Genomic DNA, 21,178 nt, shown 5'->3' on the forward strand with positions numbered 1-21,178 from the left:
CCTTGATCTGCCCCCCCCACGCCCCTTCCCCCCGCAACAAACTTACTAGCCAGATGCTGCTCTCCAACTGCCGGGCTGCATATCAGCAATCAGATCAGCTGATCAGTACCGGCCGATATGGTTGGTCAATAATTGGCCATTGGTACAGGCTCAAAAAATCTTTATCAGTGCACCCCTAGTTTCAACATTGTCCTTAGGCAGAAAGTTCTTTTCTTCTCTGATATTTATCCCAGTGATATATTTACACAGAGTAATCAAATGCACTTTCAACCTTAATTCTACTAGACCAGTGTTTTTCAACTTGTGGTCTGTAGACCCTGAGGGTCCACAGCTTATGTCTAAGGGATCCACAAAATATGACTATGATCAATCAAAAGTATATGAATAACCACAATTACAATTCAAAAGGGTTCACACCTGCATTCAAAAAAAATGTAGGGGTCTGCAAATGCAAAAAGGTTGAACACCACTGTACTAGACTAAATAAGTCACCTTCTTTTAGACTTCTCTCCTAAGAGAGATTTCCCTATTCTTTTGATTATCCTAGTAGTTCTTTCTTGTACCTCTTCCAGTTTGGTTTATTTCTTCTTCAACATTATGCAGAGGACATTATTCCAGAGGCACTCTCACTGGTGCCTCATCCGGTACTTCCCTTACTTCTACTGGAATTCCCTGTGTAATATACCCAAGGATAACATTTGCCTTTCCCCACAACCCCACAGCCACATCCCACTGATACACAGTTTTTCTTTTTTATATTGGATTAATACACCCCTGCCCACCTTCTTCTTCTGTCACTTCCATCTGATGAACTCCCAGCATCTAGCAAAATTCCTGTTATTGCCTTTCATGACCTTGCATTTTGTACTAGTGAACTCTATCCTATTGCTTCACTCTCAAAGTCATCCAATTCTTGCTGGATGTTTCCACTAGTCTCTACTCTGATGACATGGCCTATTCTTGTGTCAGATTTCATTAACACACCCCCTGCTTTTTGTGTCTGGTGCTTCCCTCCACAGCTGCAGTGCCCCCCCAGGACTGTCCGGCTAGGTGCCTGAGGGCAGGTGCCACCTGGGGGTCGCCACCACCGTGGAGGGAAGCATTTCCCACCCCCACAGCTCAGGGACTACAAGGCCTGCCAGCAGTTCACACCCTCCCCCCACCCCAGCCACCGGAGAAGCAGGTAAGGATCTGGCCCGACCCTTGTGTACACACCACAGGGGTTTACTTCGCCCTAAATTGAAGCAGTGTTTTTAAAAACCCACCACTTCAATTTAGGGAGAATTAAACCAAAGTAAATCCCTGTGGTGTGTAAGCCTCAAAGTCCAGATATCTTACATGTTGCCTTGTCAAGAAAAGAGATCAGATTAGTCTTGGGCAATGTACTTTTCATTAATTCATCTATTTTATCCCATTTTCTGTTTACCTCCAGGAATTTAACTATTCTTTTCTTCAAAAGTCCATCTGGGGGTCATGATTGACCACAAGATGAACATGAGCCACCAATCCGATGCTGCAGCCAGCAAAGCAAACAAAACTCTCACTTGCATCTACTGATGCACCTCAAGCAAGACCCAAGAAGTCACCCTCCCACTTTACTTGGCCTTGGTGAGGCTGCAGCTGGAGTATTGCATTCAATTCTGGGCTCCACACTTTAGAAAAGACATGGAGAAGCTTGAGAGAGTCCAGAGGAGAGACACACATATGATTAGAGGTCAAGAGAGCAGGCCTTATGATGACAGGCTGAAAGTCATGAGACTTTTCAGCCTGGGAAAGAAAAGGTTTGGGGGGGCATGGGGGGAGGGACAGAGGGGTGGGACTTGGTGGCAGCCTAAAAGTATATAAGGGGTGTGTATCAGGAACTGGGAGAACATCTGTTCACCAGGCCACCCCAAGGGAAGACAAGGTCAAATGGTCACAAACTGCCGGAAGATCATTTTAGACAGGACACAAGGAAAAATGTCTTTACCGTCCAAGTCTCCAGAGTGTGGAATAGACTCCCCCAGAAGCGGTGCAAGCACCCACTTTGGATACCGGCAAGAAATGCCTGGATACTTATCCTTCTGGGGTCATCTTACCCCAGCTGACTTCCTGCCCTTTGCACAGGGGGCTGGACCCAAAAATCTCACAAGGTCCCTTTCAGCCATAATGTCTATGAACTTTTGTTCTGAAGCCCTGTAATTATTAGGGCCAGATTAACAAGCCAGTAGTTATCCTGATCACAAATCTTTCTTAAATAAGGACACTACAGAAGCTTGCCTAAGTCTATCCCAATCATGCATTTGGTCCAATATGAGATACTACCCTTATATGTGCTTGCCTCTCAACACTACATTTGCTGTTCTCCAGTAATTCAGTACAAAGACTTGATAAACTTATTATAAAGAAAAAACTTGATGCCATACTTAGAATTCTAGGTTACACTTGTATCTAGGCCCCCCACTCCTACACATTACATGTATTATACAATTACCTCATTAACTGAACAATTTAGACAGGCTACACGTATGAATTAACTAGCATGCCATTAAAAGGTCCATCCAGCTATAAAGTTAGAACTGTAAAATGAGTAATAACTTTATAAGTGCTTTCTATCCAGCTGTAATTTATACATGTGGCATAGCTATGCCCCTGTGGCTGGGAGTCCCCATCAGTTAATGGGGTCTCCCAGCCCTGGGGAGTGCACCATGTGCTGCTGCAGCTGGTAGTCCTCTCAGCTAATGGGTCTCCCAATTATGACAGCACCATCCGCAGCAGCCCGTGGGGCACTGCAGTAGATGGGAATCTTGTCAGCTGCAAGAGCCTGCTACTTGCCGGTGCAGGTACAACCCAAGATCGTGATCCCAGGCTCCTCATGCACCAGCAATAAGGCATAATAGGATTTGAAACTGGATCCCACAATCATGCCTCCTGCCATACACATGTGACAGGGCAGGAAGCACGATTGTGTGAATTGTACATCAGATCCTATCACATCTTTCCCTGAAAGTCTAGAGGGATCCCTAGTATTGACAGGATCAGGGGCTAATATTACAGAGGATCTCAGATATCTTCAGTTCCTTCTTTAGTCTTGGTGAAACTAACACCACTGAAGTAAATAGTGAAACTCCTCAGTGGTGCCAGGATTTCAGTCCTTCATATTTATTATTTGAAATGAAAGCTCTACAGTTGAACGGCTGTTGAATGTAAGGAATTGATGGATAAGAAAGAAGTGAATAATTGTAATACAATACGGTGTTCTATAATATATCACATTCACTTAGAATTTTATTATAGCACCTGTTCCTATACATACAGTTGTAAACAGCATATTCAGTAGCCTAAATAGTTAACATTTCAAATCAAAACAAACAGCTACTTGAAATGTGATTTTATGAATGTTTTTCTCCAATCAGGCAAAACTTTAAAAGGTTAGTTTATCTTATGATATAATTCTGACATAAGAGTTTTTGGTTCTGATGCTACTGACAACAGGTATGATAATGAATGTATACTTATGTTCCAGACTAGCACCAAAGAAAAAAGTAGCATACCAGAAACAAAAAAAATTAACCCTACTTCATAAATCTGACATAAACTGCTATTGTATTTTCAAGATGTAAAGCTGTACATAAACAGTAAACATTAATCAAATTTTGAAAGTTCAAGAACCAACACAATAGTTCAAAAAGTGTCATAATAAAGCAAGATTCAAGTTAGATGGTATCCAAATCTTAATTCTCTTTCAGGGTATTTTTTTCTTCTGCAAGTCTTAACACACACAGATTTGTCACTTTAGAAATAATGACGTGAACAGCATTTTCTTATGAGGTTACATCTAGTAACTAAAAATGCAAACTTATCATTCAAAAAAATCTCAAAACAAAACCAATGCAGAAAAGCATTATATAGGATTTTTTAGCTTCAAAAAGGGGGAGCAAAAGAGAAATATGGGCACGATATTTTATATATTTAAGAACGTATTTTCTATGCTATTGATGGGATAGTACTCCTGCTTATAATAATAGGTTGCTAAGGAATTTGTGTGTATGAATATCTGGATGTGATTGGTGAAAAACAGCTGGTTCACTTTTAAAATCTGACTGGAGAAGAATCCCTTAGTATACTATGTGGTACTACTTCATATGCAGTTTGGTGAAAGTCTATTTCATTTTTATAGAAGTCGCATAACTAATTATTAAAATAATCAAAAAATATTTATGATTTCATAGAAATCGAGTTTCAAATAAAAGGAGTAAATAATGGAATTAAATCTAGACTCATATTGTACCCAAATACAGGGAAAAGATCAGCTAGGCCTTAACTATGTATACATGTTGCTTTCTCATCTAATATTGTTTCCCAAATCGGACTCTTAGACTTCAGCAGGAGTTCTGCCAAAGTATGAATGAAGAACATTTAGATCTAAATTCTCCCAAGAGCTCAATAGCGTTGAAATAGCTCATTATGAGGACTGGGTACAGCCTCTCTAACCTAATTTATTCATTGATGTCAAAGGTGCATAGCTACAAAACTTTCTCTCAGCAGCACTCTCTGACAAAAGATTACCCCCATTAAAGTTCCTGACCTAATTTCCCTTCCATACACTTCTCTCAAGGAACAGCACAGGTTGTGGGAGAAAAAGAACCATCCAAATTAGAGAGCACAAATAACCTTATTCTATTGTTTAATGGTAGCAGAAGGCTTCATTATTGCTCCTGCCCTTTTAATGTCACCAGAATTACTGAGCAACTCTTACTCTTAAAACCTAGTGCTCACATTGCAGGCACTACACTTTACTCTGCAACTGATTCCCTACTTCTTCCTCTCATTTCATTCTTAGCATCAGCAACAGGCCCTTAACCAATTCCTTCAACCTAACCCTACCTCAACTAACTTTTCCCTGTCCCCTTCCTTAGCAACTAGATATGATTGAATTTTCAGGTTCCAGACAAATCCTCAAGCCATGCAAAGGTTGGGAGAGCACAGAGGATCATATATATGGAATACACACTTCCTTTGCTACATAGATTGTGTCAGGAATTTGGCATAAGCTAAATTGTAGATCCTGATCAAGGATGAATTAGTGCCTTTATACTTGCTATCCAAAAGAAATAGTATTACAGTACCCTGTTTTAATTTAAAAAAAAAAAAAAAGCACTATGTGCCTAAAAAGCTCAAATTAAAAAAAGAGAAGAAAAGTTATTTAAAGCAGAAGAAAAATTAGTAAGAGATCTATATTTTCCCTGTTTATTAGACTGTGCAATATTACCTACTTACCTTACGTAAACTAGAGTAGTAGCAGTAGTTGCTATAACATTAAGAAATACCTCTTGTCCAGAGCTGACTATTAAGTGAGTTAATATCAGTTAATCAGCTTATAATGTTTCTTCCCTTCTATCATCATAGTTTGCATTTCAAATCAACCCTTGCATGTTGTGAAAGTTAGAGCAACAGCCAAAAGAACCAAAATTTAGGGTCTTAATCCTGTGCCCCTTAAAAGTCAATGTTCAAAGCCAATTGCAATTTCAGGACATAATGAGTCTAGATCATGTACTATTGATCCAATGAAAATGTTGCCAAAAAAACCTCAATGGGAACAGGATTTAGGCCTTATGGAATACAAAATTGTAACCTATTAAGATTGAAGTTGGTTTCATCAGTTTTTAGGTGAACTTTATAAAGAATATCTTTACTAGTGACATACCTGGGGCAGTGCTGAATTGAGCTGCCGTTGGAGGGAGTCTCTGTCATAGATGACATCCTGAAGGCGTTGCTGTGCGAGTGACAGGCTTTCCTGCGTCTCCCGAAGTGTGTCAAGGAGACGGTCCCTTTCATCCAGCATGTTTACCATCAGCTGCTCAAAGTGAGAATCTGAGTCCGATCCACTACTCTGGGACCCCCGTTGACTCATGGGGGTGTCCTCATTTATCGTTGGCATTACTTCGCACATCATTTCTTTAAAATAAAAAAAAAAAGAAAGAAGAAAAAATCTTGAGTAGGAAAAAAAGGGGGGAAATTCCAATGAGAGATTAAATCCATCACAGGAACCATTACTGTATTGCTGCATTGTTTCTCATCTCAAATTTGTTTTCATTATTAGTCAGGTAATTAACTGGCAGACATAAAATTTAAAAATGAATTCCCATAGTACAAATGTTGAATATGATCCTTCGCTGGGTGAGGAAAGGTGTTTTAAAGTTAGTAATGACTTGATCTCAACAGCATACTTCAAAATCATATCAAAAAAGTTTCTTTCCTGGCTTTGGATTCTTTTATCTCTGATATCTCTCTGATTACCTACATCATTTGTGGCTTGTCTGTGTCAATACCAATAACTGCCATTTAAACTGCTGGGCTTGATCCTCCTGCAGGCTTCTCTGTAGCAGACACCAGCCTGACCAGTGATCCAGTTGTATGCTACTTTAATGATGCAAAGTTAATCTATTTTTCTAGCCAGTTATTCCTTCCCTCAGGGGAAACTATTCCCTGGTGATCTTCAAGAAAGAGGTCAAGAAATAGAGACTCGCTGCTAATCACCATCCTTGCAATACCTTATTCGAATTGAATTACTACAGACAAGAACGCAATCTTATAAAGCCAATTTGTTCCAACTGTATGGTGGCTTTACAAAGAAACAATTAGTGTCACCTGGTCTAGCTACTCAATTAAAATAATCACATCAAATTCAGAGTCTAGATTATGCTTGTGTGGAATCCTGACCCTTAAAACTACTAGGCGTTGGTATAACATAAAAAGGAATAAGCAGGACATTGCAGCCCTCAAAAACCCCGTGTGACAGAGTTTTGAAAATCAGTCCAAATTAAGGTCACACTAGGTGCATCTACACATGCCTTAAGGCATCATTGCTACTGTGTTGCTACTGCATATTAAGGTTGCTACTGGACAGTAGCAACAGCGCATGGTCTTTTCGTGACGCTTAATACACGGTAGACTAATTCTACTATGCATCAGCACAGCTTTTGCCATTACACATCGATGCCCAGTAGAATTACTCAACTGCACATCAAGCATCTTGTGTATACATGCCCACTTATAACCAATACCAAACTCTATGAAAATACAGAGAGGATCACCCAAACTGCCATATCTTTGCCCTTCCAGCATTGCTTTCATCATGTAGAACAGACCTACATTAGATATGTATCTAAAGATTCTGTTTCTGATAATCTCTCAGCTTCAAAAGATCTCGGAGGATTTTTTTCCTCGGGAAAATGGTAGGTTCTAAAAATTTCAGTTTCAGCAGCTGAAGGTTAAAAATCATTTGTTGTAGGAGTTTGCCTGTGAGTCAGATATAAAGTGGAATTTCTGGAAGCCTTTTCCATTCTGCCATGAGTCCAGCACACACAATCTTTACCCCTTCTGGAATATTTACCCCCTGGAATTAGCTGGTATGGGAACGTAGGACTGCTACACAACTTAATGTAGGAGCAGCCCAACACTGTTTCAAACACTAGGTGGAAAAGGTAGCTGAGCCGAACAACATAATTAAAGTTAACGTTATTTTTTATCCCAGGCACAGGTAATACGATTGCTGGAATTTTTTAGTTGCTATTTCCTGAGAGAATATTCTAACGTTATCAAAATGAATTGGTCTTGTCCATGTTTTAAACATCAACACAGAATTGAAAGTCTTAATTTTCAATTTCTTCTCCCAACAGATTTAAAATAGCAGAATCAACAGCAAACCTAATACTTCAGTATGGCTGCTAACACATGTGGCATTTGTCTCCGAATAAACTATTTTTATCCTGAGACAATTTTTACTTTCTCAGAAATTTCCACTGGTAGAAATCATTCTAGAAGAGGGAGTGTGTACAGATGCCCCAGAGTGATCCTGGTTTGGGGGAGGTGTGGGCACCAGTGACTGCTCCACTCCTCCCAGTCCGTGGGGCAAGTGGAACAGTGGGGAGAGACTCCCCATGCCTTCCCCAGACCAAGGCAAGGAGCAGCTTCTTCTTCTCCACTCCTAGTTTTCAGGGCCAAAACAGAGGCAACAGATGAGCAAAGCCCCAAACCCATTCCTCAAGTTGGACAGTGCCCAGTATGGTAAAGAGGCAGAGAGCAGTGGAAACTGCTTCACTCTTCTCTCAGACTGCAATGGGTCGGGAACAGTGAGGCAAAAGACCCCCCGCCCATTCCCCAAATTAGAGATCTCCAACCTGGGGAGACAGCAAGGAGCTTTGGGGGATGCTCCAAAATCATCCACAATAGGACTGGAGCAAGAAATCAACCCTCCCACTCGATCCCCACAGCTGGGACCCTGCTCTCATCCCCTCCCAGACCAGTTCCTGCAGAGAGAGCAGTGACTATCCTGTATGTGGCCTGAATGCTTTCTAAAGGATTGCATTGGAGCATCAGATATTAATTTGTGACCTAGCTCCTATGCAAGCATTAAATGATTACTACAACTCTCCATGAAGACCTCAAGGGAAGGAAGATATCAGATCCAGTTTTTCACTCTACTGAATTATTTTCACATCAGTAGGAATGTCCTTCAGTTTTCCATACAGCTCCATGTGTTCACTAAAATCAAATACGTATATCCATGCACATACTAAAATATCTATGCTGTATCCACATGTGCATGGTACTTCCTCAAATGTTATGCTAAGATACTATACTCTTTATTAAGTATGGCACCCATTTTCTTCCACAATCACTTCTCCTGAAAAGTCCTTTCTAAAATAGGCTGATTTTGAGCTGTAAGGAAGGGGACAACATATAAAGATATAACACTACAATCATGAAAAGACAGACTCCCTTTCTTGAAACTTCCTATGTTCTTAAAATATATTAACTAGATTTACCTCAAGCCATAAAGTTCTGAAACTTAAGGACCTACCATATCAAACTTCATGTGAACTCATGAAATACCTACATGAATTTGGGGCATATTAAAATTAACCTTAGAATTTCATTGGAGATTCAACCATCACAAGTAGGATTTGTTTAAACTTGCAAGGGAAGGTCTCTCAACTTTAAATAAATGCATTCACTCACAATAAAGATTCCTTAACTAAACTTACATGTAAACATGTCAAAGAAAGTAGAAAATTCCTTTCCACTTTATATGTCTACTTTTCTACTTTCTTTGACATTCCAAGACCCTCATATAAAAGAAAAGTGCAACGGAAGATTTGAGTTAATTTAATTTTTCCAACAATATAAGAGAAAGAATTTTAAAAAGATATGAAATCTAGAAAATCCAAAATCTGCAGGTGAACATCTACACACACTGAACAACAGTTGTGTTAATCTCTACTAGTATTTTTTGGAAGGGATCATCAAAAACACAGAAACATTCTCTCAGAAATCACAGGCACTGAATACAAGTTTGTAATGTAAGTCATAAGAACATACCAAATTGAAGTTAACTTTAAACATGTTGTGCAGCATTTTGAGGTATTGGTCTGTTTTGGGAATTAATCTTGAGGGTTTTGGATCTGTTACCTACAACTGGTGGAATTTCTCTTCTCCCCCCCAACACGGTCAATATGCAAAATATAAACAAAGACTGTTGTCTTCCTTAAATTTGCACCAGAAACAAAAAAACCAAACAAGAAAAATCACTGCTTTCTTCTCCACTTAGAGTCAAGATACATCTCCACTTATGAGTCGAGTAGACTCAACAATGTGATAAAACTCGGACAGGATTCAATTCTGCAAGCTTTAGTTAGGTAAGCTTCTACTGAATTTAATGAGCAGAGACTACCAGATTGACATATTAGTTCACAGTTATACAGTCATGAAAATCAGGATAAAAAACTGGGCTCCGACGGAGTCAAATCTCAGTGGTATCTTTTAAGAATGTAAGAAGTCAGAAGGCCGTTGATCTAAGTGTGGAGCATTACTAGCAGAATGAGGAAGAAACACACAAAAAGTGAAAATTGAGATCTGAGAGCCAAATGGCTTGTGAGAATGTAAACCACAACCTGATCTTCCTTGTTTTGGCTTAACGTTTCTACAATTTAAGGAATTAACTCTTGAGGTTATGAGTGTCACAGAAGTAAAAATAAAACTGGAAAGAGCCACCCCATCCGCTCATTCAAGGAAAGAATAAAGGGTAGAGGAAAGGTAAAGCAAGTTTTATGTTTAGTCTTTCTTTTAATGTTTTGTCTTCAGATTTGAAGGGAGGCTGGGACCCTAGCACCACATTTACAAAGCAATCACTTATAAACACAACCTCATCAAAAGTATTATCTGATGCAACAAAAAGATTAGACCCTGAGGCTCTACAAAGAAGTTTTTGTTTTCAGTGATTTAAAGATAACTAACGAAACTATATTATTTCTGCACGAAAACATATAAAATTTATCAACAAAATAAAAGAATAAACCCATGATGCAATGCACATCCCTTTTATTTTCTTATACAAAACATAACCATTGCCTCTTTAGATAGACACAAACGCTGTTCCTTCAGTTTACCAACAGATAGTTAGAACATTAATTATAACCCTTTTCCCCCAAAAAGAGCAAACTGCTTCCAGTTCCCAGTGACTTCACAAGCAGCTGAGGGTGTACTGCAACTTGTAAGATCATGACTAAATTGAGCCCCCAGCAAGCTCTGAAGGGAAAGAGTAGGAAACAAAGGACTGATGCTTTCCTTACAACTGATGTACTGAATATATGCTCCCACAGCAGTGGCTACTCATTAAAGCAGTGTGATCACTTAAGATTAAAGAAACTAGACTAATCATGTTTCTGAAGATTGTGCATTTCTGCTTGATATTCACAGGATTGATGTACATAGCTGACTGCTTCCACATACTCCATGACAAACTAATTTATAACACTTAAGACTATACTATTATTCCATGTGGTAAAGGTCATCTTTTTTTTGTGAAAAGTCTGGTACAGTGTATAGTCAAATTAAATTATATGAGTCTGTGGACTTTCACATTTTAGTGATATGCCTCTGTCACTTGCTCAAAGCTTGCTTAAAAAAAAAAAAAAAACCCACAAAAAAACACAAAAAAAACTACTGAAATCATAGAAAATGTTACCATTGACTTCAGTGGGGTGTTGATCAGAGAGGAAAATCCTCTAAAATAGACAAACTTTCAGACTGGTATTATTCTGATTACCTTCAAGCAGAGATGTATAGTGTAAAAGATTAGTGAGAGCTAATTGGGATCTAAGAAATTCCTAGAATACTAAGCAAAACTCTAAACATTTTTCCCTGGAGTCAAAATAATTTAACTGAGATTTTTTTTAAACACTAGTTGCTTAAAAGTGGTTTTTTTCAAAAATTAAAAAACCTCAACATTGCTGTCTTAAAAATTACCCAGACATCTAAAATATAGATCTATACATTTAGATTGCTCTCTGCATTTCAAACACCACCACCAAGAACAGGCTGGACAGTTAATTCAATGCCTGCGTTCTGCAGCTTCATTTCAAAGTCCAGATGAAGTGAATGGGCAGAAATTGAAACAAGTCACATAGTCATGACAACCACAGGGAGACAGCTATATGACATCCTTTTGCAAGAGCTCTCCCATTACCCGTTATATTGATAGGAACTAATTTGTACTTCTGATGCTTACAGATGCAAGTAGCGGCTTTCCCACCTGGCTGCAAGAGCATAATTAAAATGTGCTTTGCTTTAAGCAATGCACGGAAAACAACGGATCTGAAATATAGGTGCCGGGATACGGCAAGGAAGGATAAAAAGTTCTTCCTCTTGCATGACCCCACCCGATTTGATCCCTTTCTGCCATCTCCAAATAATGCAGAGTAACCAAATTGTGTTCACCGTGACAAAAATGTCCCCTTAAAAAGTAGAGTGCACTCCTGTCTCCTGAGATGGGCTGGCCACTAGGGCTCCTTCCGTTTGGGGGCATCAGGGGGTAGGGCAGGAGAAATGACACCCATCTCTAGGCTCATTCTGTTCACCTTGAAGATCTGCAGCGTCTAGAAAACGCCTTTCCAATTCCACCCCTTCACCTGGGAGGTCTTCAGCCTCCTGGGTGAGCCCCAGGGAGAGGAGCCCTTGCAAGCTGCTCTGCCCCTCAGCGCCCTGGCAGCAGGCAGGGAACCTACCTGCCCCACCTGCCACCTGCCTACAGCCACCTCCTCTCTGAAAACTCACGGCCTTTTCTTTTCTTTTCTTTCTTTTTTTTTTTTTTTTTGCCATTGAACCATTTTGCATTGACAAGCGAGGAGAGGGAGGGTGGGTACCAGCGGGCTTAGCTGCCAGGGCTCCGGGCAACACCTCGCTTCACCCAGGAGGAAAAGCCTCGCTATTGTCTGAGTTGCCTGACACGCATCTTCCTCCTCCTCCTAGTTAACTCCTTGCAGCCCCCGCTCCCGGCAGCACCCTCCACGCGGGGGGAGCCCGGCAGAGCCGGAGAGCGCCAGCTCTCCCAGTCCGGCCGTCTGTCTCGCCCTCCCCCGGCCGGCCAGACCCACACCCCCGGGGCGGGCTGCGGGGCTCCCGGGGCGGCGGTACCTGGCGGCTGGGGTCCCGGCGCCCGCTCCTGCAAGTGATCAATGACAGCCGCAGCCTCCCCGGCCGGGCTGGGCTGGGCGCTGCCGGCCCCGGCTCTCAGCGCTGGCGCCGCACGAGCGGCCCCGAGCAGCCCCCGGCCCCCGCGCCCGCGCCCGCGCCCCGGCCCCGGCAGGCAGCTCCGCCCGGCCCCTGCGCATCCTCTCCGGCCGCGCCGGCAGCGGCAGCAGCAACCCGCCCGCCCGAGCCGCGGCCAGGGGAAAATGGCATAGTCCAAATTGTGCTTTGGGAAGCAGAGCGCGGCTCAGACCATTGTCAGCGGCAGGAGGGGGGACGCGGCTCTTAAAGCTCCAGCAGCAGCTTTTCAGAGCGGGGGGGGGAGGGGGCTGACGTCTCGAGATGCACCCCCCCCGCGGAGGGAAGTGCGCCCGGGGCCGGCGGACGCAGGCGGAAGGTGCGCGGCTGGAAACCCGGGAGCCGGCGCCGCGGGGCAGAGCGGGGCGTCGCCCTGGAGTGGCCCTGGGGGGACCAAGGGGGGCTGTTTGCTTTGGAGGTGGGCGGCAAGCTGCACACACACGTAGACACACAGACAGAGGCCCCCCCACACACACATTTAGACACGCAAAGTCACACACACCACCACACGTATAAAAGACACGCCACACAACCACAGATGTAAAATACACACATTTCGACACACAGACAAAGCCCCACACACAGCCACATGTATAAAATGCACACATATAGACACACACATTGACACAGCCACACAGAAGCACGCACACATACTCAGACAGACACGGCCACACACAGACACTAACTAGGTGGAGGCTGGGGGGGGGGGGGTTCTCCCCCACATCCCTGAGGTGCCTTGGGTGCATCCCCCCACCCATTGCATTCAAACACTCAGTGGGTGGGATGGCTTCAGCTCTCCTCCCACAATGCCGGAGCCGGGTGGGAGCCTGCCATGAGCCCTAGCAGAAGGTTAGAGGGATGCCTTGTGTTTAAAATGAGCTTACATCTCCAGGCTCATGGCTTCTATAATTTGCAGAGTTCAGGCAAATGCTATTACATCTCATCTAATCGGATAGTTGGTGCAATAAGACGTTATCATCTGGTGTAATCCGACCATGACAAAGCAGTCATCGTATCAACTGTAATCTGACTAGCATAGGCATATAATTAAAGCAATGGACATCATCATCATCATTTTTATTCAGAAATGCTATCGATACGGAAGCACTCCAGACATAAGTGCAGATTGTTGCACGCCAGGGTTCACCTGCACTGACGACACACCGTCAGGGGGGCCAAGGAAGAGAAAGCTGGTGGTGCATGTGGTGATGCTGCTTTGCTTTCTCCTCAGCTGGGGCTTCCCCTGGAAGCTGCTGCAGTGGTTTCCACCAGCCCTTAAATAAATTCTGAAGTAATCACGTCTGCTCTCTCTGCCTTACGCACACCCGGTTCCCCAGATGCAGCTGCTACTGCTGCTGCTTTTTTGCAGCTTGCATGATGGTAATTCTCTGACACCGGCTCCTCAGAAAGGAATGAGTTGAGGAGGAAAGGAGAAATCCTAACAGGGCAGAAGTCCCCTCTCCAGGTGGGCTGGGGTTTTCAGTGGCTTTTAAAAATGAAATCGTTTCCAAGCATGCCAGTATCTGATCTTAAGAACACACCCTTCAGTTAAACACTCTGGCCTCATTTTCCCATAGCAGATTTTTCTCCTTCAGATCTCTCACACGTGTTGGACATACTGCTGTCTCACCCTTTTTTTATCTGATCAGATAAGTGCTCCAGAGCTATTTTTTTCTGTCCTGAACTGTGTTTTAAGCTCCCTACTTTCCCAGGTGGGTTTTGAAGCTCTCTTCCCTTCTTGTAGCTGTTGCTCCCTTTGGTTAAAGTAATTAATGTCATTCCTGTCTACATCATCACTCTGCAATTGGGATGCCAGGAATCTTCCTTCCCTATCCCATTCATTACAAGGAAGCAACAAAAAAACCAAGAACCAGTTCCATATCCCACTTCTCTGCCTTCAGCCTCAGCTATGGGTCCTTCCTCTTTTGAGCTCTCTCCATTCCTCCTCACTTGTTTATTCTTTAGAGTCTCATCCTCTAAAACCTGCCTCTGAACAGTCTCCCCAGAGAAGTCCTGCCTGACTTCTATACACAATGAACCAACTCCTTGCCTCCACATCCCCTCCTGTGACTTGGCTGTCCACTACCGAGGGGAATGAGAAACACCCATCACTGCTTGCTTTTTTGTGGCGTCCTTTTTCACTGATTCCTGCCAATATAGGCTGAGAATGAACAGTGTTAGAAGGAAGGGATTACCATTTGCACAGTGATAATCTCAACTACAAAACTGCCATGGACCTCCTATTACCATTTGCATGTCAGGCATTAAGGGGTGGTCAAGTGGGAAATGTAGCCTGTTTCAAGGAGGATCCTGGAAAGTTCAGGGTCAGAGGGCCAGCTGATTAGCCCACACAACCCCCTTCCTCTGAGGTAGCAGGCATGTCCTTACACCAGCTTCTAAAGTACCATCATACGCTTTCTGAGGTCAGAGACATGCACCTGGCTGTTATACAGTTACACAGAATTACAAGGTAAAGCATCCCAGCAATGCTGATTGCACAAAATAGAATCAAATGAAAAAATTAAACAATTGCGGTGAAAATAACAACACAACCCAATATCACACACATACAGACCAAGAGACTAAGTCTTTCAGCCACAGTGATCTTCAGAATTACTGACTACTAATAAATACAACTTAAAAAAAAGTGAGTTTTGAGCAGACAGCATCTGTTTTATCTAAATTCCAATGTTAGCATTCATAGAAGCCCACCAACAGACATACCTAAAAGCACATAGGTTTGGGTTGTGTAGTGGAAATAGGATTTGGCATCAGAACTACTAGGAAAAAAAGTCAGAAAACATGTAACAGGAAACTAAGAAAGAGAGAGGAAAGGAAACAAAAGGGGGGAATACAGAAAAAACTCTCCATATCAGCAGAAACTGAAAAAATAATGGAGAAAAAAAGGATTGCTAAGAGGAGACAGCCATGTACTAATCCATGCCAACAATGGGTTAGAAGTCACAGAATAATTAGAATACACTGCTGAATTGCTTTATATTTGGGGTTTTCAATGTGTTAATTTCACACTGAAAGGCTTAGATCCCAGTCTTTAAGTTTGGCATAAGTAGCAGGAACTCCCAAGAAAGATTTCATGATTCAGTTTCCTCATCTCTCTCAAACTTCCCAGACTTATTCACTGCTTTGTCATGATTGCATTACACTAGATGAAAATGCCTTACTGCACCAACTATCCGATCAGATGAGGTGTAATAGCATTTCCCTGAACTCTAGTTCTGAATTGGAGATTTCTGCAGACACTTTTTCTATGCCTTGGAGCTCCCAAATCCCCAGGTCATCTGCCCAAGAGTCATCTAGCAGCTACAGGAGAGGCTCACATAAAGACTTGGGCACCTGTCTCCTGGAGTGAAATCTACAATTCTGAGTTCAGTGCCTCAGAAAAGTTAGGTGTCTCAGAATAGAATTCACAATAATGAGTACACTGATCACCGGGGTTGCTAACACCAATCAATAAGGAATACTAATGAGCAGTAGCATAAATACAGTGGAGTGAGTATATTAGGCATGCTCAGAGGGTACCTGCTGAAATAGGCCCTTCCAATAGCTTAGTGGAATAACATCCAGATTGAAGATACTGATTGGACTTAGGCAGTGCAAGCTGTTCAATTTGCCAAGAAGGGAAGAGTTTTGGATACACAAAAAATATCTAGTAAACTTCACTGGTACCTACTGAGTTTTAAAGCTCATACCCTTGAATACGTTGTCTAACTGACACCAAGTATAATCTTACTTCCAACTACTAAGTATTTATGTACATCTCAGCCTAAATTCCAACTTCTGCTCCCTCTGGTTCTGCTACCCAGCTGAATTTTTGTTGAACTTTATAAAGACCAGGCGCTCTCCATGCTATCACCTGACTTCCTACATTCACTGCTTCAGCTGGGAAATGGATCATTAGGCACAGAGAGAGGTCCATCTCCCTGAAAGACGCCAGTCACCTTGTGACACTCACAATTAAGAAATGTAACCATTGTATAAAATGGTCCTTTGCACCTGGGTATCACCACTGAGCTTTGAGGGTCTCAAAGCTAAAGATTCCAGAACAGCAAGAAAGGGAAGCACAGAGGGCAACTCTGAGCGTCTACAGGCAAGCCGCTTTGTTCTATAGTTACCGTCCTATCCTGTGTTCTAAGCAACAGCTAAATGAATTTTGATGAACAGCTAAATGAATTTTCTCGTTTTCATTGAAAAATACATTTTCAGGTCAAGCAAGGTGATTTATAAGTGTAGCAGGGCACTGAGGTGCCTGCTACTTATGGAAGGAATCCAGCTGCAGGTTGCCAGGGTAACTGGTGGGAGTCAGCTGACTGGAAGGGGCAGGGCCTGGCTCCCATCTAACCCCAGGCTGAAGCCAAGCAGGCAGGTGCAGGAAGGGGAAGAAGCTCTGCCTGGGTGAGGAAAAGGAAGGGGCCTGAATGGCTGAACCATGTGGTACTGGTGAGGGCTTGAATGATGTTGTAGCCAATTGGCAGAGATTTATGTTACAGCCTAGGGGCTCGAGTTTTCTGTTATTGTTTACAACTGGTGGTTTGGGTGAGGCTATTAGAGGACCCCAGTAGCGAGGGAACATTGGCACCTGTGAGGCTCAGTATTTGAGGTGCACTGGCCCTGGCACCTGTGAGGGCACAGCACTTCGGAGTGTACAGACCCCAGCCCCAGAGAAGGGGGGTAGAGTCAGAGGCCAGGTAAGGCCGAGGCCACCTGAGCCAGGCAGGGGTTTGAGACCCCGAGAAGGAGATCGGGCCAGGCACAGCTATGGCCACCTGAGCTCACCTGAGTGAGGGAAGCCCCAGAGAGGGGGGCAGTGAGAAGCCCCAGAGAGGAGGGGCAGCATTGATGAATGCCCAGTGAGGTGCCCAGCAGAGCAGGGCCACGGAGAGCCCAGGGAGGACAAGGGGGCCAGAATATAGCAAGGCCCAGACTAACCAATGTGAGTATCAACTGCGAGGCTTGGGCTGCGGTGTAAGGGGAGGAAAGGAGCTGCAGATAGCCCCTTGCATCGGGGCAGTAAAATGGGCAGCCTCCCACTTAATTAACATCTTCTAATTAAGCAATTAACAACAAGGCATGGCAGGAAAGAAATCGGGCGGTTGTCCCATAACAGGTGGGTGGGGTCACTAGTGGACAGACCCTGAAAAGGCATACCTGTCACAATAAGCTTCAATCAAATTCTCAAAATAGTTTTGGTTTACAATATTTTAGAAAGAGTTTAAGTGTTTAAATGTATTATTTTGAAATAACACTACCAAAATAAAAAGGGTTAAAAAACTCCAAATAAAATAGAATGTTATAGCTGACCAAGAATCATTTTTCAGTCCACCAGCAAGACAAAAAATCAATTATCTGCTCAGCTCTACCAAATATAGCCCTTGTTCCTAATATAAATATTTTGTAGAACACTTTGGAAGAGAAGAGAGGGAAAGGAGATGAGAAGGAAGAGGGCAATCTTCCACCTTAAAGTACAGGAAGACTATTGTTGCTACTCATGATTTTGCTCTAATTGACCTGCTGCCCCCAGCTTCTCTCCTACCAGTTTCACAGATGAGTAAGTGACTTTAGTACCAATTCTGACAATGCTGAGTTTACTGTATAGTGAAGGAGCTGCCAATTAGTACCTGGGCTTTGTAGTACCAGTTCAAAGAGGAGGATCCTTCTGTTTAGACAGGTAGGCTTCTGAGGTGAGTAAAATTAGATGTGGGAGATGGAGAACTGACAGAAGAAACCAGTCTATAAAACAGTAAAGCAAGCAACACAAGCTTTCCCTGGGCTGAATTTGACTGACACCATAGAAAGAAAGAGACTCTGTATTTCATTAGTGATTTCCCATGAGCATTCTTTTCTATAAGAAGCACATTTTAAGTCTAGGCACACTGACCAGATTTCAGACTAACACTTTCATTTCTACAAACTCTCAGCAGGCAAACCAAATCCATTCAGAAACATTTCAAAATACTCAAACTCTCACCATGAAAATAAGGTCCATTGTAGTTATTTCTGTTTATGGCATTTTTAAAGTGAGATAGCTATGATAAGACATAATACTGCTTGCAAGACTTTCTTTTCTCCATTTGCCCAAATAGGTTCCGTTCCTTCTTTATCATGTCTAATATTAATTAGTCAGAGCACTGTTTTCAAATTAAGGATATAAAATATGGATATACAATTTAATTTGATCCACTGTTGATATATTCCATATAAAAAATTGAGTCACAGGACATATAACAGGGAATTCCATAGCTAGCCTCGCCCCCTGGAGGCAACAGCGATGGAACGGACAGAATGGGGGGCGAAGCCAGCAGTGCTGGCCTGCTCCCTGCAGGTGGTGACAATGGAGTGAAGGGGGGGGGGCCTTGCCCCCACCACTCCTTCATAGTTTCATAGTAAGTAGGGTCAGAAGGGACCTGAGCAGATCATCAAGTCTGACCCCGTGCCATGGGCAGGAAAGAATGCTGGGGTCAAAACGATCCTGGCTAGGTGATTATCTAGCCTCCTTTTGAAGACCCCCAGGGTAGGAACGAGCACCACTTCCCTTGGAAGTTGGTTCCAGATCCTAGCTGCCCTGACTGTAAAGTGATCCCTTCAGATATCTAGCCTGAATTAACTCTCGGTCAACTCATGGCCGTTATTCCTCATTACTCCCGGTAATGCTCAGGGGAACAGGGACTCCCCCAGTGCCTGCTGGTCCCCTCTGACTAGTTTGTAAATGGCCATTAGATTTCTCCCCTCAGCCTTCTCTTGTGGAGGCTAAACAGGTTCAGGTCCCGTAGCCTCTCCTGGTAGGGCCTGCCCTGCTGCCCCCTGATCATGTGAGTGGCCCTCCTCTGGACCCTTTCCATGTTGTCCACATCCCTCCTGAAGTGCAGCACCCAGAACTGGATGCAGTACTCCAACTGCAGCCTGACCAGTATCGTATAGAGAAGGAGGATCACCTCCTTGGACTGGCTCGTGAGCATCTGTGGATGCATGACAAGGTGTTGCTGGCCTTCCTGACTGCATCCCAACATGGGTGGCCCACATTCATTTTGGAATCAATAATGACACCAAGATCTTTTTCTGCCTTTTTGCTAACTAGAAGGAAGTTCCCCAGCCTGTAGGTATGCTGCTGGTTCTTCCTCCCCAGGTGCAGTACCTTGCACTTGTCAGTATTGAATCCCATCCTGTTCTCATCTGTCCGCCCCTGTAACCTGTCTAGATCTAGTTGTCCCTCTCTTCCAGTGTGCCCACTTCTCCCCACATTTTAGTGTCAGCTGTGAATTTGAACAAGGTGCTTTTCACCCCCTCATCCAAATTGCTGATGAAGATGTTGAACAGTGCGGGCCCAAGGACCAGGCCCTGGGGGACCCCACTGCCCACATCCCTCCAGGTTGAATAAGACCTGTCCACCACCACTCTCTGGGTGCAGCCCTCCAGCCAACTTGCGACCCATCTGACTGTGTAGGCATCGACACCACAGTCACCTAATTTCTTAATGAGAATGGGGTAAGAGACAGTGTTGAAGGCCTTCCTAAAGTCCAGAAAGAGTATATCCACTGTGACTTCCTTCCTTGGAGGTGGAAGCCACAGCATGGGGTGGGGAGCAGGGTCAGGACAGCATGGAGGAGGTGAGGCGCCACCTGCAAAGTTGGCGTGAGCTGATGCGGAAGCAGTGGGGGGAGGAGCAGGTGCGCCATGGCAGTGGGAGGATGGGAGGAATGGGCCCAGGCCCAATATGGGGCAGGGGGAGGAGGAGCAAGCCCAAGGGGGAGAGAAGCCGGCTTCCCAGGGCGGTGGGGGGGGGAGCAGCAGGCCGCGCCCAGCCCGGCCTGGCCTGGCCCGATGCAGACCAACACATCAGCAATGGAGGAAGGGGAAGACCGGGCTTTTCCCCCCCAGGCCTGGGCCCACTCCTCCCCACCCCCGTGTTGGCCCCAAGCCCATTCCTGCTGTCCCCTTGCTCCCTGCCGGCGCAGCGGGGCCAGCTTCTCTCCACTCTTGGGCCTGGTCCATTCCCACATCAGGCCCAAGTCCGCTCCGCCCCTCTCTCTGCCACTGTGGTTCCATCCCCCCCATCAATCTTGACAACCAATATGTGTGTGTGTGTGTGTGTGGCTACTACTGTGCCTTTTTGCTGTAATGGGAATAGAATGGAATTCCCTGTTTTAGGTCTTCAGTTTTGATGGAAAGGGGCAGATTTAGTGCCCATCTTTAAGAAAGCGAAGAAGGACAATCCAGGGAACTACAGATTAGTCAGCCTCACCTCAATCCCCAGAAAAAAAATGGAGCAGGTCCTCAATGAATCCACTTCTAAGCACTTGGGGGAGAAGGTGATTAGGAACAGCCAGCATAGATTCAGAAAATGTAAGTCATGCTTGATCAACCTGATTGCCTTCTATGATGAGGTTGGGGATGGTCCAACTTTGAACAGGGGGTTGGACTAGGTGCCCTCCTTAGGTCCTATCCAACCCTAATTTTCTATTATTCTAAGTTATGCCAGAAATCTGGGTTTCCTGCATATTTCTCTGATGTACATAGCACTAGCCTTTGTCACTACCAGACTACTGGTCTACGTGAACTACTAGTTGCCCCAGCA

At 43.9% G+C, this 21,178-nt stretch overlaps 1 protein-coding gene across 2 annotated transcripts in view; it reads right to left on the reverse strand.

Moving 5' to 3' along the window:
• Positions 1 to 12,682, reverse strand: part of PPFIA2 (PPFI scaffold protein A2) — a 600,314-nt gene extending 587,632 nt beyond the window's left edge. For both annotated transcript variants that reach the window (XM_090042615.1, XM_090042614.1), the window contains exons 1-2: positions 12,457 to 12,682; positions 5,687 to 5,937 (exon numbers count right to left, since the gene is read on the reverse strand). In XM_090042615.1, coding sequence (XP_089898741.1) covers positions 5,687 to 5,935 — 249 coding nt within the window. In that variant the 5' untranslated portion in view covers positions 5,936 to 5,937; positions 12,457 to 12,682. The remainder of the gene's footprint in view (positions 1 to 5,686; positions 5,938 to 12,456) is intronic.
• Between the last annotated feature and the right edge of the window lie 8,496 nt (positions 12,683 to 21,178).

This window comes from Crocodylus siamensis, chromosome 4 (genome assembly GCF_052110815.1).
Source record: "Crocodylus siamensis isolate JL-2025a chromosome 4, ASM5211081v1, whole genome shotgun sequence".
In the NCBI taxonomy this organism is placed as follows: Eukaryota; Metazoa; Chordata; order Crocodylia; family Crocodylidae; genus Crocodylus; species Crocodylus siamensis.